Source organism: Myxocyprinus asiaticus, chromosome 17, assembly GCF_019703515.2.
Source record: "Myxocyprinus asiaticus isolate MX2 ecotype Aquarium Trade chromosome 17, UBuf_Myxa_2, whole genome shotgun sequence".
NCBI classification, from domain to species: domain Eukaryota; kingdom Metazoa; phylum Chordata; class Actinopteri; order Cypriniformes; family Catostomidae; genus Myxocyprinus; species Myxocyprinus asiaticus.
In genome coordinates, this window is record NC_059360.1 from 5,222,831 (window position 1) to 5,241,893 (window position 19,063).

Below are 19,063 nucleotides of genomic sequence, written 5' to 3' on the forward strand. Positions count from 1 at the left end.
TAATAATTCTTAATGTGACACCGTCAGATATAAACAAAAAATCTATGTTGTCTTTTGCCCTTGCTACAGTATATAGATCACCCGGGCCATATTCTGATTTCCTTCAGAATTTTTCTATCAGATCTAGTAGTTCCTGTAGATAGAGCTTTAATTGTAGGTGACTTCAACATTCACATAGATAATGAAAATGACACATTGGGATTAGCATTTATCGATATTCTCAACTCTCTTGCAGTCAGACCAACTCATCGCCATAATCATATGCTAGATTTAATTCTGTAATATGGAGTTGATGTTGATATTATAGAAATTCTACCGCAGAGCGATGACATCTCAGATCATTACCTCGTCTCTTGTTTGCTGCGATCAGCTAATGACACTCAAGCTACACCATGCTATCGTTCAGGTAGAACTATTCTTTCGACCACTAAAGATAGCTTCACTAATAATCTTCCAGAATTGTCTCACATACTCAGTAAGCCAAAAAGTCTAGAAGAACTTGATGTAATAACAGAAAATATAAATACAGTCTTCTCTAGCACTCTTGATAGTGTGATCGCTAAAACTGGCTTTGGTGCCGTCACTCTGTTCTCTCTCCCTCTCGTACTAACCGCACACACACACAACCCCTCACAAACATACCCGCACACACATTTGGTGAGCAGATAACTTGGCAATAGAGCCCACTTTGTCCCTAAGTAATCGTACCTGTGGAAAAATGTGTTAAACGGGCAGATGCCATTAACCAGTCTCTCCGCCCACATTCGCGTGACGTACTCTCCACGAGACGTACTTGCCCCCTTCAATTCGATGGAGCGCAAGTGGAAGAATACAAAATTGGAGGTATTTCGCGGTGCATGGAAGGATAGTGCCTGCAGCTACAGACAGGCACTAAAAGCTGCCAGGTCAGCATATTTTAGCAAACTCATTGAAAATAACCACAATAATCCTAGGTGTTTATTCAGTACTGTGGCTAAATTCTTTAGGAATAAAGCCTTGACTGAACCAGATATTCCATCGCAGCGCAATAGTAATGAATTCATGAATTTTTTTTACTGATAAAATAGAAATCATCAGAAATAAAATTGAAATTATGCAATCAACTATCACAGCACCTCAGAAAACAATGTCTCATAATTTTCCTCACGAGCAACTTCAATCCTTTGCTGTCATAGGTCATGAAGAGCTAACAAAACTTATCAAAAAAATCAAAAGCCACAACATGTATGTTAGATCCAATACCAGGGTATTCCCTGTAATCTCAAAACCTCTTCTTAATATTATTAACTCCTCACTATCCTTAGGACATGTCCCAAGAAACTTTAAAATGGCAGTTATCAGACCACTTATTAAGAAGTCACAGCTTGATACAGGCGAACTAGCTAGGGCCAATTTCAAATCTCCCATTTATGTCAAAAATACTAGAAAAGGTAGTGTCCTCCCAACTATGTTCATTTCTACAGAGAAATGGTACAGTATATATGAGCAATTTCAGTCAGAATTTAGGCCCCATCACAGTACAGAGACTGCACTTATCAGAGTTATAAATGACTTGCTCTTGTCATCTGATCACGGCTGCATTTCTCTTCTAGTGCTTTTAGATCTTAGTACTGCATCGGCACCATAGATTACGACATTCTATTGAACAGGCTGGAGAATTATGTTGGCATTAGTGGACTTGCATTAGCATGGTTCAGGCCCTATTTATCAGACCACTACCAATTTGTATGTGCAAACGAAGATTGTCAAATCAAACAAAAGTTAAGTATGGAGTGCCACAGGGATCAGTTTTAGGGCCTCTGCTTTTCTCCTTATATATGCTTCCCCTGGGAGATATTATCAGGAATCGTGGAATAAGTATCCACTGTTATGCCGATGATACCCAACTTTATATTTCTTCTAAACTCGACGATCACAATTCTCCAAATTAGCTTAGTGTATATTTGAAATCAAAGATTGGATGGCTAGAAATTTCTTTCTACACAATTCCAACAAAACAGAGGTACTAATTATTGGACCAAAAATCTCTAAAAATAAGCCACTAATAAATAATTTGACTCTCGATGGATGTACTGTTACGTCATCTTCTACAGCATAGAACTTAGGTGTTATATTTGATACCAATCTGTCGTTTGAAAATCAAATTTCCAATGTTTGTAGAACAGCATTCTTCCACCTCAGAAATATTGCTTTAGAAGTTAAGACACATGCTCTCTGTTGCTGATGCCGAAAAACTAATTCATGCGTTCATGACCTCAAGACTAGATTATTGTAATGCATTACTCGGAGGATGTACTGCAAGTTCAATAAATAAACTTCAGTTGGTTCAAAATTCAGCTGCCAGAGTGCTGAATAGAACCAAGAAATATGATCATATTAGCCCAATTTTATCTTCATTACATTAACTACCCGTTAAATTTTGTATTCATTTTAAAATTCTGTTAACTATATACAAAGCTTTGAAAGGTCTAGCTCCACAGTACTTCTACCACGCAATATTCCATCACGTTCATTATGATTCTGGCCTGTTAATAATTCCTAGAATATCAAAATCCACAAAAGGAGGTAGATCCTTTTCATGTATGGCTCTTAAACTATGGAACTAACACTGTTTGGGACACAGACACACTCACTCAGTTTAAGTCTAGACTAAAGACTCATCTATTTAGCCAGGCATACACCTAATTTATTCATCAACTCACAATTAGGCTGCTTTAGTTTGGTCTGCCAGAACCAGAAACATTTCTCATAATCTATAATTCTGCAATAAATTGAATCGCATCTATGCTAATATTATTCTATTTGTTTCCCTGTCTCAACCTTGGGATTCATTTCCCGAGGCTACCAGAGCCGGCCAGATCCAGCTCCGTTTCTGCTTGGTGTCGGACTCCACTGCTACGTGTCGCTGAGTGATGACGACAAACTACAGCCGGTGCTAGCCAGACATCACTTCAGTCTTTTACGACGGACTTCAAAGGATGAACTGATGCCAACTCAAACTGTAAGACATCGGATAATTCATATGCCACTTCTTGAACCTTGGATTTAGGATGGACCCCACCAAACCTCACCGAAAGGATCTGCCGGTTGAACTGTGATGCACCTCATTGATCTCTGCCTGCATCACTTTTGTTCATTGATGGACTACACTCTTGAAATTGAATACATAGACTATCAATTAATTGCCAACAAAAGCCTTCATCAGCCAACTAACAAAGGACAATGCATCTATGTGAACTTCTGCAGTTAATCCAGGATGGACTTCAAAGACATTAGTCAATAATCTTACAGTTCATACAAAATCTTTGTTTAAACACTGGCCCTTAACACTTACTTAGTTTACAAATTTTAAACCATGACTTGCACTGCACACAAATAACTTATATTGGCATTATATTCATGCTGTTTAGTCAGAGGGGAACTGGCCCCCACAGTGAGCCTGGTTTCTCCCAAGGTTATTTTTCTCCATTAACCAACATCTTATGGAGTTTTGTATTCCTTGCCACAGTCGCCTTCGGCTTGCTCACTGGGGTTCTAAATACAATTTTTATTTAACTATTTAATTATTTATTTTTATACACAATTTACAATTACACAATGCTGACTCTAAGACTTTATAGATATTATAGTTTCATTTTCTGTTAAAGCATGATTTTCTGTAAAGCTGTGTTGGGCCTCATGTACTCAGATAAGAGACAAAGGCAGGCCTACACACAGTCATAAAGTCTGACTGTGGCCTGTAGGAACACTAGAAGACTCACAGCCACAACAATGGTGCCAAAATCAAACAAAGGGTGTCCAAAACAGACTACAGATCCCATGAAGCCTTGCTCATTTTACACCTATGTGTGAAATTCTGAAGGATCGAACTCTCAACTCCTACTGGTTGAAACGCATGACAGAAAGCGTCCCTCAGCCATGACGTCATCGGGATTATAAAATCTCAGAAATTCCTTCTATGATTTGCTTCCAGTGACAGTATGTGCCTCATCTAGTTGCAGTCCTGCTTCTCCCAGTTATAGCCTCGTTGTCCAAGGAAGTAACATACATACTTGAACTTTGGCCATACAATCTCATCTCGCTGGACTAGCCGAGATTTCTCTGTGTTCTACCAAGCACGCTAACGGATCCGAAGGAGACCACTGAGCAATCAGCGTCTCATCCATTTGCCTGCAGAAGTGAAGAAAGAAGATTTCTCTTCCCTCTTCAACTGAGATGACTTCGCTGATTTCTCCGCCAGCCCCCCGAGAATCAGCCGTCGTACCGCCTGCTGACAGAGTGAGGAAACGGCCTCCCGTCATCACCCGAGCTTTGAGGAACCAAGTCGGAGTCAAACGACGGATGAACACACATTCTACCCACGTCCTCACGCGACTCAAGTAAGAGGTTTATGTCTGGGCAGAGATAGATTATTATAGTGTGTTATTCTTGTGTATCAAGACTATTGCTTGTACAGTTTACGGACCGCCGAGTCCGCTCATTGCTGCTAATAATACTTAAGGTATTACTGTAACTTACTGTTACCACGAATGAGATTTGCTGTGTTGTTGTCCAACCACGTTGGACTTTTTGTGCATTTCCGCCATCGCGGGTGAGACCGGCACACTGAGTTTATTCTCTCCCATGATCGCTAAAACTGTCTTCGGTCCCGTCACTCTGTTCTCTCTCTCTCGTACTAACTGCACACACACACAACCCCTCACAAACATACCCGCACACACATTTGGCGAGCAGATAACTTGGCGATAGAGCCCACTTTGTCCCTAATTATCGTACCTGTGGAGACACGCGTTAAACGGGCAGATGCCATTAACCAGTCTCTCTGCCCACATTTGTGTGACGTACTCTCCACGAGAGCCACATCTGCCATTTTGTACCCTCCTTCTCTCCTTAAACACACACACACACACACACACACACAGACACACACACACACACACACAGACACAGACACACACACACACACATAAATAGAATAAAGGGCTTTAAAGCCCTAAAGAATTATGGACAAAGCTAGTTTTCCTTCTCTGTAAAATCTCTGCTCTTTAATGCAAAAAATTATTGTTTATAAATTGTTTATTGTATACAAATAAAACCCATGATTAAAGTAAAACCTTATGTAATTTATTAGACCAGTTTAAATAAATAAACAAGGCAATCCCTTTAAGTAGTCAGTTTTAATATTTTTAAATTGAATTAGCCTTATACAGGGTTTATTAAACTAACCAGCTGCAGATAAAGAACTATTGCCAAAAGAAAAGAAAAAAAGAACAAAGACTTGACTTGGACTTGTGACCAAATACTTGAAACTTAACTTAGACTTGGCCTTGAAAGACTTGAGACTTAACTTGGACTCCACCTCAAAGACTTGAGACTTTACCTCAGGGACTTGTGAACATGTCTACTATTTACACCTGGGTGCAAATAGTCACTCTGTTAAAGGATACACTGTTCGTCTGAGTGTAACTGTTCCTGGTCGACCTGCTCTGAGTGGGATTTGAACTGCTGTCTCTGGCATGGGAGGTGGGTGCGCTAATGAGGAGGCTAAAGGCAACAGCCTCTAGCGTCAGTCGCTAGTGCGCCTCTTGAGGCCAGGGGAGTGAGGTTTACACACTGCACAGCTACCTACCAGCTGGCTCCTGTTACATGAGCACACACAGGGTGAAGACGATAATCCTATCGCTGTTGAAGGGTGAAAATACAAACGATTAAGCGTTGAGTCAGGTTCCAGAGCGTGAGAGATGTAATCGTATCCCTGAAGAGAAAAATGTTGGCAAAATGGTGCCATGCTCCGGTTTAAATGCCTGCGATGATGTGCACACAGGGAAAGCCTCAAGCGGCATTTGCCAATAAAAATTTCTGTGACAGGGTTTCAGAGATCGTCACTCCTGCAAGGAGCTCCCATAGTGTCAGCTACTGATGCAGCATCGAAGTGACTGACTTGAAAGAGAACTGTGGATACCCAAAGTGTACTGTATGTTACTATGGGAATGAACCCTGGTAAAAACCGACGCACCTTTGTGGTACCAAAAATCCAATGATGGCTCAACTAAATTCAAACTTACCTAGCACCTCACCAAAAGAATACTATGCAAGAATAAATTCATGTAAGAATATACACAGAAATAAATAAAAAAAAGTGCTAAATTAACGTGCTAAAGTCATTTTTTTTCTTTTTTCTTTTTTTTTTTGGTGAAAAATGTATGACATTTAGTTATTTTTAATGTTGACAGCTTGTCAACCAATCAGATTTCAGGACGACAGCGAATGGCATGACGTCATGACGCCCTTTTCAGTCTATTGGCTGCTGCGCTTCCTTGTTTACCGTCCTGTCATGAGCGTCCGTGCTACGGAAATAATCGTCATTTCTGTTAATAGTGCATTCACGAGGCGTTAAAACACATACATATCAATGATATCAGCGAGATAATACACACAGCATCCTTTCATATCAAATCCTACTACATATTTGAAGGTACATTAAAGTGTCTGATCGCTGTTCGCTCGTCTTTAGAGCATTAAAGAGCGATGATGGCGTCCAGCTATAACGCGAAGGATGAGGATGGCCATCATCCCGGATCAGTGGGCTCCGGCGGCCCGGGCGCTGTCAAAAGCAAGAAGCCCGATAACACTGCCTTTAAACAGCAGCGATTGCCCGCATGGCAACCCATCCTGACCGCCGGCACCGTCCTACCAGCCTTCTTCATAATCGGACTAATCTTCATCCCCATTGGCATCGGACTCTTCGTCACCTCCAACAACATCAAAGAGTTTGAGGTACTTAGAGTTTTGTTTTTTTATTCAAAATGTTCCTCATATATATCAAAGTAAGTGAGCTTGTGCGATTCATAGCTGATTTCATTTTAAGCATTGTGTCATTCATATATATATATATATATATATATATATATATATATATATATATATACATATATAAAACAACTAGTCCAAAACAGCAAGAGAGTCATTATTACTTTAAATAGGCTTACTTCACAGAGCAAGTGAGCACGTGTCAACAAAACGGAGTGCAACGACAGAGAAATGGACCACAATCATTTTGACTAAAATATTGATTTTGATAAAATATTGTTGACATGTTGAACATCAAATTTACCTTTAAATTGAACTGTTAAACTGAAATCGTACATGTAACTTTAATGGGATTATAACAAAGAATTTTTGTTTTATTGTCATTTAATTTAATTTTTTAATTGAAATCATATTAAATATATACATGAAAATGCATTTAATATATATTAAAATTGTGGACAAACGTTTGTTTTTTGTTTTGATAATGTGAGAAGCAAATGCAGTTTATATTGCAATATTTCTTTATTTATTTTTTGCACAACATGCATATCGTACACTACGTGTACATTTAGATTTTTTGTAGCCTTAATTTGCACATTGTTTGAGGACAACATTTGGCAAGATGTGGAATACTGTTTTAAAATTAGTTTTAAAGAATTAATCACCAGAAAATAACCCATTATCAAAATATTGTTTTATAATGTGTGGTTTTTAATATGTTTGGGATTGATGCCTTTTTCATGAATCAATAATTGGAAGATTTTCCCGATGATTATCGATATATATCAGGGTTTCTCCAACCCGCACCCCTGGGGTCACGCACCGGACATGTATGCCAGATGACATGGCATATTCTAAAATTTGAAACAATTATTTTCTATGAAGGTACGCAGACACAGCCATTGTTCAGCGTAAAAATTCTGAAGTACCACGGAGTGCAACTCGCATAGTTTTCCATTAAATTCAACCCAAATCATTATCAAAGGACAAAGATTATTTACTCTAGCCATCGCTGGATGATATATTGTGTATACTGTGTCTTTCATATAGGCTACACAATCTATTTCAGTTACAAGTATGTCGTTTTGTGGTTTGACAGCTTGAATGAAAGACCTGTTCAAGGCTACAGAGAAATTGTTTAATAAACGTCGCCATTTATATCAGTTTGTGCAGTTACACCAGTTTCATACACTAACCTGGAAACTCATCAACGTCACTTTGTTCATTCTTGAAAAAGTACAAAAACCTTAATAAATTTGGACTACTGTCTGCTGCACTGCGTCAGCTCGTCTTGAGTGTGTGATCGTGCCCGGATCAGTAGTGGTCTCCCAACGCTATAACGCCAGACTGTTAAACGGAGGCCAACTGAGTGAATTGGAAAGCATGCAAACTAGGCTTTTAATTTTAATGTCGGCTGATTTTAATAAATCGATGCCTCAAAAATATATCAATAAAATAATTTGCCGAACAATATCAATATATCAGTATTTTATGACATCTGTAGTATTTAATTATGAATGAATGGTGTCATGCCGCTCTGACATAATTCTCTTGCAGGCTCACTATTGGCTGATTCAGTGTTTGAGAGCAGCCATTTTGGGTTGACATCACTGTAATCTTTATTTCACAACACTTAAGGGTCACCTCAGTCAGCACTTAAGAATCAGCATCTTTATAAAAAGCTCCTACTTTTTGCTTAGAATTTTTTGACAAGTATTCTATAGAGCATTTCAAGTTTTATACATTCGGCTTCTGGGTTTCTTGTCTCTGGGAGCATGCTGATGTGCTTTGCGGTGTTGAATTCGCTTCTGCGACCTGAAAATTCAAGTCATGTGCTGATAAAAAAAAAATCCTATGAGCAATATTTGTTGCTATGTTTGATTTATTTTACATTGAATTACATTACCTTGTTGTGTTGTGTAATGTTAGCACATGTTGGTTCTGTTCTAGATCGACTATACTGGTGTTGACATGTCCAGTCCCTGTTTCAACTGCTCTCAGAACTATAGCTGGAACAGTACGAGTGCCTGTACTTGTTCTGTGCCCTTCAATCTAGACCAGCCTTTCGAGGTAAATATGCTTTCTTCTATCCATTTACAAATTCGACTAGCTGTTTAAGCAATCATATCAATCCATCCTAACCACTAAGTACCTATGTCTTGGTTGTTGACATACACTGATGAGCCACAACATTATGAGAACCTGCCTAATATGCTGTTGGTCCTCCGCGTGCCGCCAAAACAGCGCCGACCCACCGTGGCATGGACTCTGAAGGTGTCCTGTGGTATCTGGCACCAAGACATTAGCAGCAGATCATTCAAGTCCTGTAAGTTGTTAGGTGGAGCCACCATGGATCGGACTTGTTGGTCCAGCACATCCCACAGATGCTCAATCGGATTGAGATCTGGGGAATTTGGAGGCCAGAGCAACACCTTGAACACTTCATCATGTTCCTCAAACCATTCCCGAACAATGTGTGCAGTGTAGCAGGGCACATTATCCTGCTGAAAGAGGCCATGCCATCAGGGAATACCATTACCATGAAGGGGTGTACATGGTCTGCAACAACGTTTATGTAGGTTGCACGTGTCAAATTGACGTCCACGTGAATGGCCAGACCCAGGGTTTCCCTGCAGAAAATTGCCCAGAGCATCAACTCCCTCCACCTGCTTGTCGTCTTCACACAGTGCATCCTGGTGCCATCACTTCCCCAGGTAAATGGTGCACACATACACGGTGCACACGGCCGTCCACGTGATGTAAAAGCAAATGGGTCTCATTGGACCAGGCAAACTTCCACTGCTCCTAGGTCCAGTTCCGACGCTCACATGCCCATTGAAGGTGCTTTCGAAGGTGGCAGGGTGCGATGCACTGTGTGTTGTGACACATTCCTCTCGTAACCATCATTAAAATTTTCTGTGACTTGAGCCACAGTAGACCCTCTGTCGGTTCAGACCAGACGGATAGTCATCATTGCCCTCACGCATCGATGAGCCTTGGGCGCCCAACACCCTGTTGCCGGTTTGTGGTTTGTCCCTCCGTGGACCACTGCCTGTAGGTACTTATAACTGCTGCCAGGAGCACCCCTCAAGCCTTGCCATTTCAGAGATGCTGTGACAGAGTTGTCTGGCCATAACAATTTGGCTCTTGTCAAAATCGCTCAGGTTTTTACTCCTGCCCATTTCTCCTGCATTCAACACGTTGACTATGAGAACTGATTGTTCGCTTACCATCTAATCTACCCAGACATTGACATGTGGCCTTGTTAGGAGATGATCAACGTTATTCGCTTCACCTGTGAGTGGTCATAATGTTTTGGCTCATCAGTGTATACATATATTGGCATTATCTAATTGGGGTCTATTTTCAAAAAATGCCTGGTCATGAATTTACATGTAAAAAATGTCTTGGGGTTATTGAGTTATTGACTCTTGGGGAGTGACTCACAAAATCCATTTTTAAACGAGCAATCTCTTGGGGATCCATCTTTTAGACCCCAAAAGGAAGTAAAACATTTTTTTTTCAAGCTGGGAAGTGAATAAGTGATTAAGTTTTAATGAATACAGTACTTTTAATTATATTAATTATGTTTATGTGAAACTACTTCCATATTTATTTATTCAGTGCAGAGATGTGAAACCTTTGCATAATAGAAAGTTTATCATTAATAAACAAATAATAAACTTTAATATTAAATCTTGATGTCCATGTCCCATGATAATGTGGAAATTACTTGTGGTGTTACCATCCTTTTTATGTACTGTGAAATATAGAGACAAAATGAAAAATGTGGATAGAAATGGTTTTTAAATATATTATTATTATCTAATTTGGGTCTTTTAAAAAAAAAAAAAAAAAATGACTGGTCATTAATTTACATGCAAAAAAAAAAAAAAAAAGTTGAGTCTTGAGGAGTGACAGAGAAAATCTATTCCTAAATGTGCAATCTCTTGGGGATCATTTCAGGATAAAAAAAAAAAAGCATAAAAAAAAAAAATTAAGTAAATAAAAAAAAGATGTTAAATTTTGCTTCCTATTATTAAAATGTATTTTTTATTACATAATACCCATACTTTAATACTTTTCAGATTGTTTCTGTACTCCATTAATCCATCCAATGAATCCATCCTTTGAAATCTCTTTTTAGAAATGTATCGATCAAATACATTTTCCTTAAAATAACCTTGGTACTCATGTATTATGCAATAGTATTTTAGAGTGCATTTTATTGATCATGCCTCTTAACAGGTAGAAATACAATTGTTTCCCCACACATAAGAAAACAGATTTCACATAAATTATGTATAAAGGCCTGTGAGTGTGCATTGGTTGAAAGTACAGCATTAGCAGATCTATATAGACACACTAAAGTAGCCCCAGGAAAAAGTTATTTTTTTGTACTTCATCACTGAATGGTTTTTATGCTATGACCTGTGTCTTTTCTTTTATAGAGTAATGTTTTCATGTATTATGGACTCTCCAACTTCTATCAAAACCATAGACGTTATGTCAAATCAAGGGATGATAGTCAGTTGAATGGAGATAAAAGCTCTTTACTGGTAAGTCATTTGAGATAATGCCTTTTAATATCTTTCTGATGACTGAAAAAAGCTTGGTTAAAATTGGTCCTGGAATTTAGATTGATTTCATTTTATTTTCACTAAAGAAATAGGCTGGAATTCAATGAGAATTGTACCCACTCTAAGCCCCATTTATTTGCATGAGCTGTCTGTGCTCTTTTAGCGGCCTGTTCATTAAGCAAATCATAAGGCAGGAGCCTGGCTATATGCCAACCATGAAAGCACAGTATATCAATAAATTCAAACAATGCTGATTATGATATAGGCCAACTTTAAATTCAAGACATTTGTTTTCAAGTATTCAACTCTTTTTTTTTTTTTTCACAGAACCCAAGTAAAGAGTGTGAGCCATATCGAATAAGTGACAAGAAGCCCATAGCTCCCTGTGGTGCTATTGCTAACAGTCTCTTCAATGGTAAGAATCAATTGAACCTGTGACCATTGCCAACATAAGATTGTATAGGAAATAGACTATGCCTTAAACTTACGATCATTTTTAGTAATAGGTCTAACTCGTTTTATAATGAATTCTTTTAATATTTTTAGATACTTTGGAGCTCTTTTATATCCATCCAAATGGAAGCAGAATACCTATTCATCTCGTTAAGACGGGCATCGCTTGGTGGACTGACAAGCATGTGAAGTTCAGAAACCCTGGAGGAAACAATAACAACCTTTCTGTAGTGTTCCAAGGTAACTAAAACTTCAGATGTCAGACCCATGGATACCATTAATTGATCTCCAAGGGTGATTTAATTTATATTACATTGAACAAAACAATACTCAACAGCAGGACAGTGATCGGAATAGTATGATAATGTTTATAATTTTGGAAGTTTATGTATGTATTTTTAATACTGAGAGATTTGTGATACAAGGTTTAGCACTGAAATAATGTTTCTGAATTAAACATACATTTTTAAAGGCCTGCTTCCACGACTATTTGACAAAAACCTTACCAGCATCTGTTATTTGTCATCACAGATACAAGCAAACCTGTGAACTGGCACAAGACCGTATATGAGCTGGACCCCACTGATTCTGAGAACAATGGCTTCATCAATGAGGATTTTATTGTATGGATGAGAACAGCTGCCCTACCCACCTTTAGAAAACTCTACCGTATCATTCAGAAGAAGAAGGACAACATGACCCCAACATTACCACCAGGAAACTACAGCCTGGAAGTGACCTACAGTATCCTTGGGAAGAATTTTTTTAGCCATGTATAAGTTGGGTGGTTTATCTCTGCGTGTTAGGGAAGATGGCTTTGTCAAATAGAATATTTACCAGGTTAACTAAACTTGCTTTGAAATCTAGTTAGCAGGCAAATTAATAAATCATAGTGAAACTAACACAAAAAATACTTACTGCACCTTTTAAAGCTTAATTTAAGTTTCGAAAATTTGAATTCACATCGAAAATACGGGATAAAATTTTTTATTTAAACCTGGAAGTTGAAACAAAGAAATGTTATGACGTTAAACTAATACATTTTTTTTAATGTTCTGCATTATTTCTAGTTCATGAATGAAATAAGCAAATTTGTGATATTGACAATAGTCGTTTTCACACATACAGCCTTTTCCGGAAAATTAACTGGAATTTTCAGTTTAGAGATCATGTGTGAACACGACCCTTTCGAAAATACCGATAAATTTAGCACTGGCTATTTCACTGAATAAGAGGTTGTAACATTACCTGAAAAGTTCAGTTTTGATGCTGTGTGTGAACAGAGTCGTAAGATTAACGGTTTGACCGTGTACGAGGTCAGGATGCGCTAATGTAAGACGGAGATGATTCTGTTACTCTGGAGTAAAAAATGTCATCAAATTGGACAGATAGTGAAATTACCATATTTTCCGACATATAAGTTGCAGCTTTTTCATCATCTGAAAGATCCTGGGATTTATGGTCTGAAGTGACTTGCATACATAATTTATACGTAACTGATGTCAGCCGGTGAAACACACGTGCACCAAAACGGATTTGTGATGGTAGAAGCGTTTTAAAGTTGCCAATTAAGAATATTTTGCCTTAAAAAGTACTTTATGCAACCAGTTTAAATATTCTGTCATCATTACATTATTGTTCTAACAAACTCTAGACCGCTGACAATCGCACGTCCTCACATGGCCATAAAATGACGTTTCATCACACTTGTAGTAAAAACATTCAGTCAGTGAACAGGATAATTAATTGCAAAGAGGGTTGGAAATATCCACAGACTGTCGCTAACGTTAATGAATAAATCTAATACAACAGGCATACTGTTTTACTCGCTGAAATAAAAGCTGTTTACTTGTGCACAGCATAGAGTTTCTGATGTTATAAACAGATGTGACTGACTTGTCGTGTTTCTTTCATGAAACATAAACAGAATATGAGAAACTGTTACACACGATTACTTCTAGCAAATCCTCCCATTTTTAATAAGCCCAAAAACACTGTGATACGATGTGTAGATTCTGAGGTTCTGTAATCTTCACGGAGCGCATTTGACATTTGAACGTCTGAATGGAAGTTGGGTGACTGCTTCCGGGTCTTAGTGCCTGCCCCATGCAACTTCTGTCTGTGCATCTTATACAGAGATGCGACTTATCTGTGTATTCTTTTTCTCTCAACAACGTGATTTTGACCCGGTGCGACTTATAGTCTGGTGTGACTTTATTTCCGGAAAATACGGTATTCCATTTAGTTGCAGGATATTAAACATATTTGATATTTTAGAGCTGACTATAGAGGAAATCTCATGGAGTATGATGCTCCACAACTCAAATCTGAAGTTATATGGTGAGCAGCCAATGAAAATTGACCGTGCACGGCCATAACACTGGACCATGAAGAAATGGATATGGCAAATAAGCACTCAAGATGGAGTAAACATTTAACGGCACTTACCTCCAACTCGCGTCGCAATCTCTGTCTTTCCACACAAGACTGCACCCAAATGAGCTCGGCCTGTTTGTTTTGAGGCTCAGAACAGAGAAGCAGCAACATAAACGCCAGCTTTCCCATACATCCATGTTTGTTTACATCTGTCATGCGCCTCCTAAAATGGGGTTGTGTGTTTCCACATGAGTTTTTGATCGGATCAACCTGAAAGCCGGAGGGATCCTCAGTCTTTTAGTGTGTGATGCCCAGTTTTTGTCTACAGTATAGCCATTTACGTAGTCATAAGTGTGTGATAACTAGTATTTTTAGATTCTTTTCATACTTAAGAAGTGGTGTAGTGTAATCCAGCCTAAAAGCACTTCTCTTGATCTGAGCGGATGAAGAAATTTGTCAGCTTATAAAAAACGAATTCATTGCATGTGTGAATTTCAAATGTGGTACATTTACCAGTAAAAGTAATCTTACAGTTTTACTGCAATTTACCAGGTTGCATGTGTGAAAGGGGCAAATGAGTGCGTTTACATGCACAGCGATACGCTGACAACTACAATAAATCAGCTTATTCAAAAAATATGACAACGCAAGAAACCCGTGTTTACATGAGACTTGAAATCATTGGATTATTCTCTGCTGTTGACGTCAAAACATAAAGCCGGTAAGGATGCCAGTAAAGGTGTTTCCAAGCTGCCTGAAATCGGGATAATGAGCAAAAATCTACCTGCATCGATCGAATTTAGCAAAAAATGTTTATGACTTTACCCTGATAAAGGAAAATGTTTAAGGTGTTTACTTGACCACATATGTTGTAAGCTTGAGTATAATAGGTGTTAGATTGTGCATGTAAAACGTGCTTAATTACAACTCCCTTGTACTAAAGGTCAGATTTCCTTGCGTCCATTGAAGCACACAGAATGCTCAAATCAAAATTTGCAAATCATGCTGGGATAACTTGGTGCATTAGGTTTTGCACAGTCCGTGCAGGTCTGTGGAGTCCATGCAAGCTTGAGTGCATACCTTCAAGCAATAGGGGGAAAAATGCAAAATAGAAGCATTTTCATAAGTGGACTTTTCAAACGAACATTGTATATACTGTACGTAGTAAAGTATAGGTGCGTCCCAAACTGCAAACTTCTGCACTATTCTACGTCATTTTGAAGTGTAAGTTGTAGCGGTGGTCTACTCAATTATTTTAAAGTTCAATTTGGGTGCCAGACAGTTTAAATAAACTGCCAAATTAAGTCAGAAAGTATAACCCCGCTAACCATATAAACAAAATAATACACACTCCATGATATACCAAAAATAAGGATTATTATTCAGTTCGTTTTCATATACGAATGACAACAAAAGGAACTCATTTGGGGTGCTCGTTGCACTTAAAGAAAACACAGAACATTTCAAACAACAATGAGATTGCACACTTGCGACAACAGATCAATAAACTTTAGATTAGCCAATAAAGGAAATAATCGAACAAAACAAAAGGAGGATATATTCAGAGGGGTAAGTAATTTGGGATAAAAAATTATCTTGATGTGAATATGTAGTTTTGTTTTTGTTCGTGTTTAAATGCAATACGTTTCTGGTTTAAGAATGAATGGCAGTTTGGAGAAAAGGAAAGCTTGAAAAGCGTGGTAAATGGGGCGATATATTCACACAGAATTATCGGATTTCAAAAGAGAGTGTTGGGAGAATTATGCACACCATAAAGTTTAAAAAGGGAGTAAAGAGATTCCCCAAACCCGTTTGGCGTACCGCTGGTTTTTTGGAGTTCCACTCATTCGTTTAACTTCTTGCGCAGAATATCCAGTAAATCCAAAGCAAGATTGTTCTGGTCGATATCCACAAGGATTGAAGATTAAAACTGCCACGAAGTTGTTCCCACAACACACCTCTTCTTTTCATCACCATCTATGTTTTTTCTTTTGGATAATTAATGAAGATAGTTATGATGCTGAATTGGTTTCGAAAGTGTCAAATTTAATTTGATTTATTTGTTATATAAACAGACGTTGAAAGGAAAACTTTGAATCTGCGTCATTAAGTAGTGATCCGCCACAAAGTAGTGTGAGTAGTATGTTAAAAATGAAAATGCAACAGAAAGAAGTATACTCTGAGTACCCGGATGATGCACGTCTTCAACTGTCAAAATGGAGTGTGGAATGTTAGACACTTCATGTACTCAGCACTCGTGGCTTGCTGTACATAGCGGGAATGGCGGAGTTACCTGGCTGCAATGCTGGTCTGACAAAACAATTGTAAATTATTAAAAATGTAGCAACTAGCGAAACTTCAGTGAAGAGCGCACCAAATATGAGTTGAATGCTTTACCATCACCCCACACTCTGTGAATATTTCCGTTGTTTGAGATCCAAGTGTTGAACTGAGGTTGGCTAACGCGGTAAAGCTAGCGGCAACACATTGCATGCGTTTGAAATGTCACTTCTGGCATCTGTTAAATGGTGAATGCTTCCATGTAGTAAAAAACCATTAAGTGTTCCATTTGGGATGATACTACACTTTGAAAATTCATACATTACATGGCTGAGTGTATAGTGCGTCATTTGGCACACTGCTTATGTTTTACAGTAGAAGCAGTAGTGTGTTGAAATACAGCAACATCAAACTGTATCTCAAGATTTCTTTAATTATGTGACCCCAGATTACCCGGTGCGCAGCTTTGATGGCCGCAAGCGTATGATTCTCAGCACGATTTCCTGGATGGGAGGGAAGAACCCATTCCTGGGCATCGCCTACATCACGGTGGGCTCTGTGTGTTTCTTCCTGGGAGTGGTGCTGCTGATTATTCACCATAAATACGGCAACCGCAACAACAATGCTGACATCCCCAATTAACAGACATCAGCACACTGCAATCTACACCTATACACTGATGTGAGATATACAAGCATGAGTCACACAGTTACAGTTTATATATTATCTGTCATAGGTCATGCTGGAAGATAGGTAGCCAGAGGGACTACTTGCAAATGTCTTGTTTATGCACTGGTATTTTAATGATCTGTTTTAAGCATTTAATCCCTCCACACTAAAGCTTGATATTTAACTCAGTTGCTCTTTCTACATGAAGTGCAGTGTGGTGAGGACAGTATGAAGAGTATTGAGCAACTTGACGATGATGTCATACAGAGAAACTGTATTTGGGTATTATTGCTGATGGTATGGTACAATCATAAATCATGAGATTTTTAATAAAAGGATGACATATTACTGATAAGATATATAGTTTGACTCATATAAATCAGCAACAGTTGTCTAAATGTATTGTTTGCAATGCTAAACTGTGAGTATCTGTGTATGGAGATTAAAGCTAATGTGTTTATTTTTGAGTTTGTTTTTTGAAAATCTTATACTTAATGTGTATTTAAAAAAAGAAAAGATAAGTGTGTGTTTAGTATTTGGTAAGAAATCCTCTATCCATCTTAATGCTGTACATGTGCATTGTTGGGCCAAAGTCATGAGAATAAACAACAAAAAGCATGAGCCCTGTGGTTGTGCTGTGGTGCTTTTAAAACGTACTCGTCTTGTTAGGAGGTGATAAAAATGTCCTGTTAAAGGGATAGTTCACCCAAAAATGAAAATTCTCTCATCATTTACTCGCCCTTATGCCATCCCAGATGTGATGACTTTCTTTTTTCTGCAGAACACAAAAGAAGCTTTGTAGGTCCATACAATGCAAGTGAATGTTGATTAAAACTTTGAAGCTCCAAAAAGCACAAAGGCAGCATAAAAGTAATCTATAAATCTCCAGTGGTTTAATCCATCTTCTGAAGCAATCTAATCGGTTTTGGGTGAGAACAGACCAAAAATAAGTTTCCCTTACGACTCAGTACACTTGACATTGCGTAGCAACGCATATGGGGATTGCCTTCTTACATGACCTAGTTGAAACCTCTCTACAATAATGCCAATATTTTAATATTGGCTATGGTGTTTGAGCCCCGCCTGTTTTGGCACGAAACTGTCCGCTATAAAAACAGGTGCACAGACACCATTTCCTCAGAATTTCTTCCTTCAAGACAGTGATCATCTCTTGTCTAGAAGCCCTCTACCTTCGCCGTCGATATACACAAGTCAGCGGGCGGAATCTTCATGGCAGCGAGAAGACTCTCCGCTCCCCTGCAGTTCGAACTGTCTAAGTCCTTGCACGTGCCCCTCTCAGTGCACACGCACAATGACACCGTTCTCACGAACATGGACCAAGGGGAAAAGGACAGCTATGCCCAACTTCCTCCTGTGGAGGAGGCAGTAGCGGCACATCTCTGTCCTACGAGTAACACGGTGTGGAAATCACGCCCCATACATCCTTCTAAGCTACAGGGGTTAGTTCACTCTCCGTCTCTGTAGCGGATGTAACCCGATCCTTCCGACGGGTGAATATCCGCAAAGCCGCTGGCCCAGACGGCATTCCGGGCCGCGTCATCAGAGCGTGCGCGAACCAGCTGGCTGGTGTTTTTATGGACATTTTCAACCTTTCCCTCTCTTTGTCTGTAGTCCCCACATGCTTTAAAACATCCACCATTGTGCCTGTTCCAAAACAATCAAAAATAACTTGTTTAAATGACTGGCGTCCTGTTGCTCTGACTCCCATCATCAGCAAATGTTTTGAGAGACTAATCAGAGATTACATGTGCTCTGTATTGCCACTCTCTCTTGACCCGCTGCAGTTTGCTACTGCAACAACCGCTCCACTGATGATGCCATTGCATCTACAATACACACTGCTCTCTCCCACCTGGAAAAAAGGAACACTTATG

At 38.8% G+C, this 19,063-nt stretch overlaps 1 protein-coding gene across 1 annotated transcript; it reads left to right on the forward strand.

The window, feature by feature from the left end:
• Positions 1-6,318: 6,318 nt before the first annotated feature.
• On the forward strand, positions 6,319-17,789 carry tmem30aa (transmembrane protein 30Aa). Its single transcript, XM_051722751.1, has 7 exons — positions 6,319-6,777; positions 8,761-8,880; positions 11,262-11,369; positions 11,718-11,805; positions 11,937-12,083; positions 12,375-12,587; positions 16,948-17,789. Exons 1-7 carry the CDS (start codon positions 6,529-6,531, stop codon positions 17,139-17,141), a joined length of 1,119 nt encoding a protein of 372 aa, XP_051578711.1. The 5' UTR covers positions 6,319-6,528; the 3' UTR covers positions 17,142-17,789.
• The last annotated feature ends 1,274 nt before the right edge of the window (positions 17,790-19,063 follow it).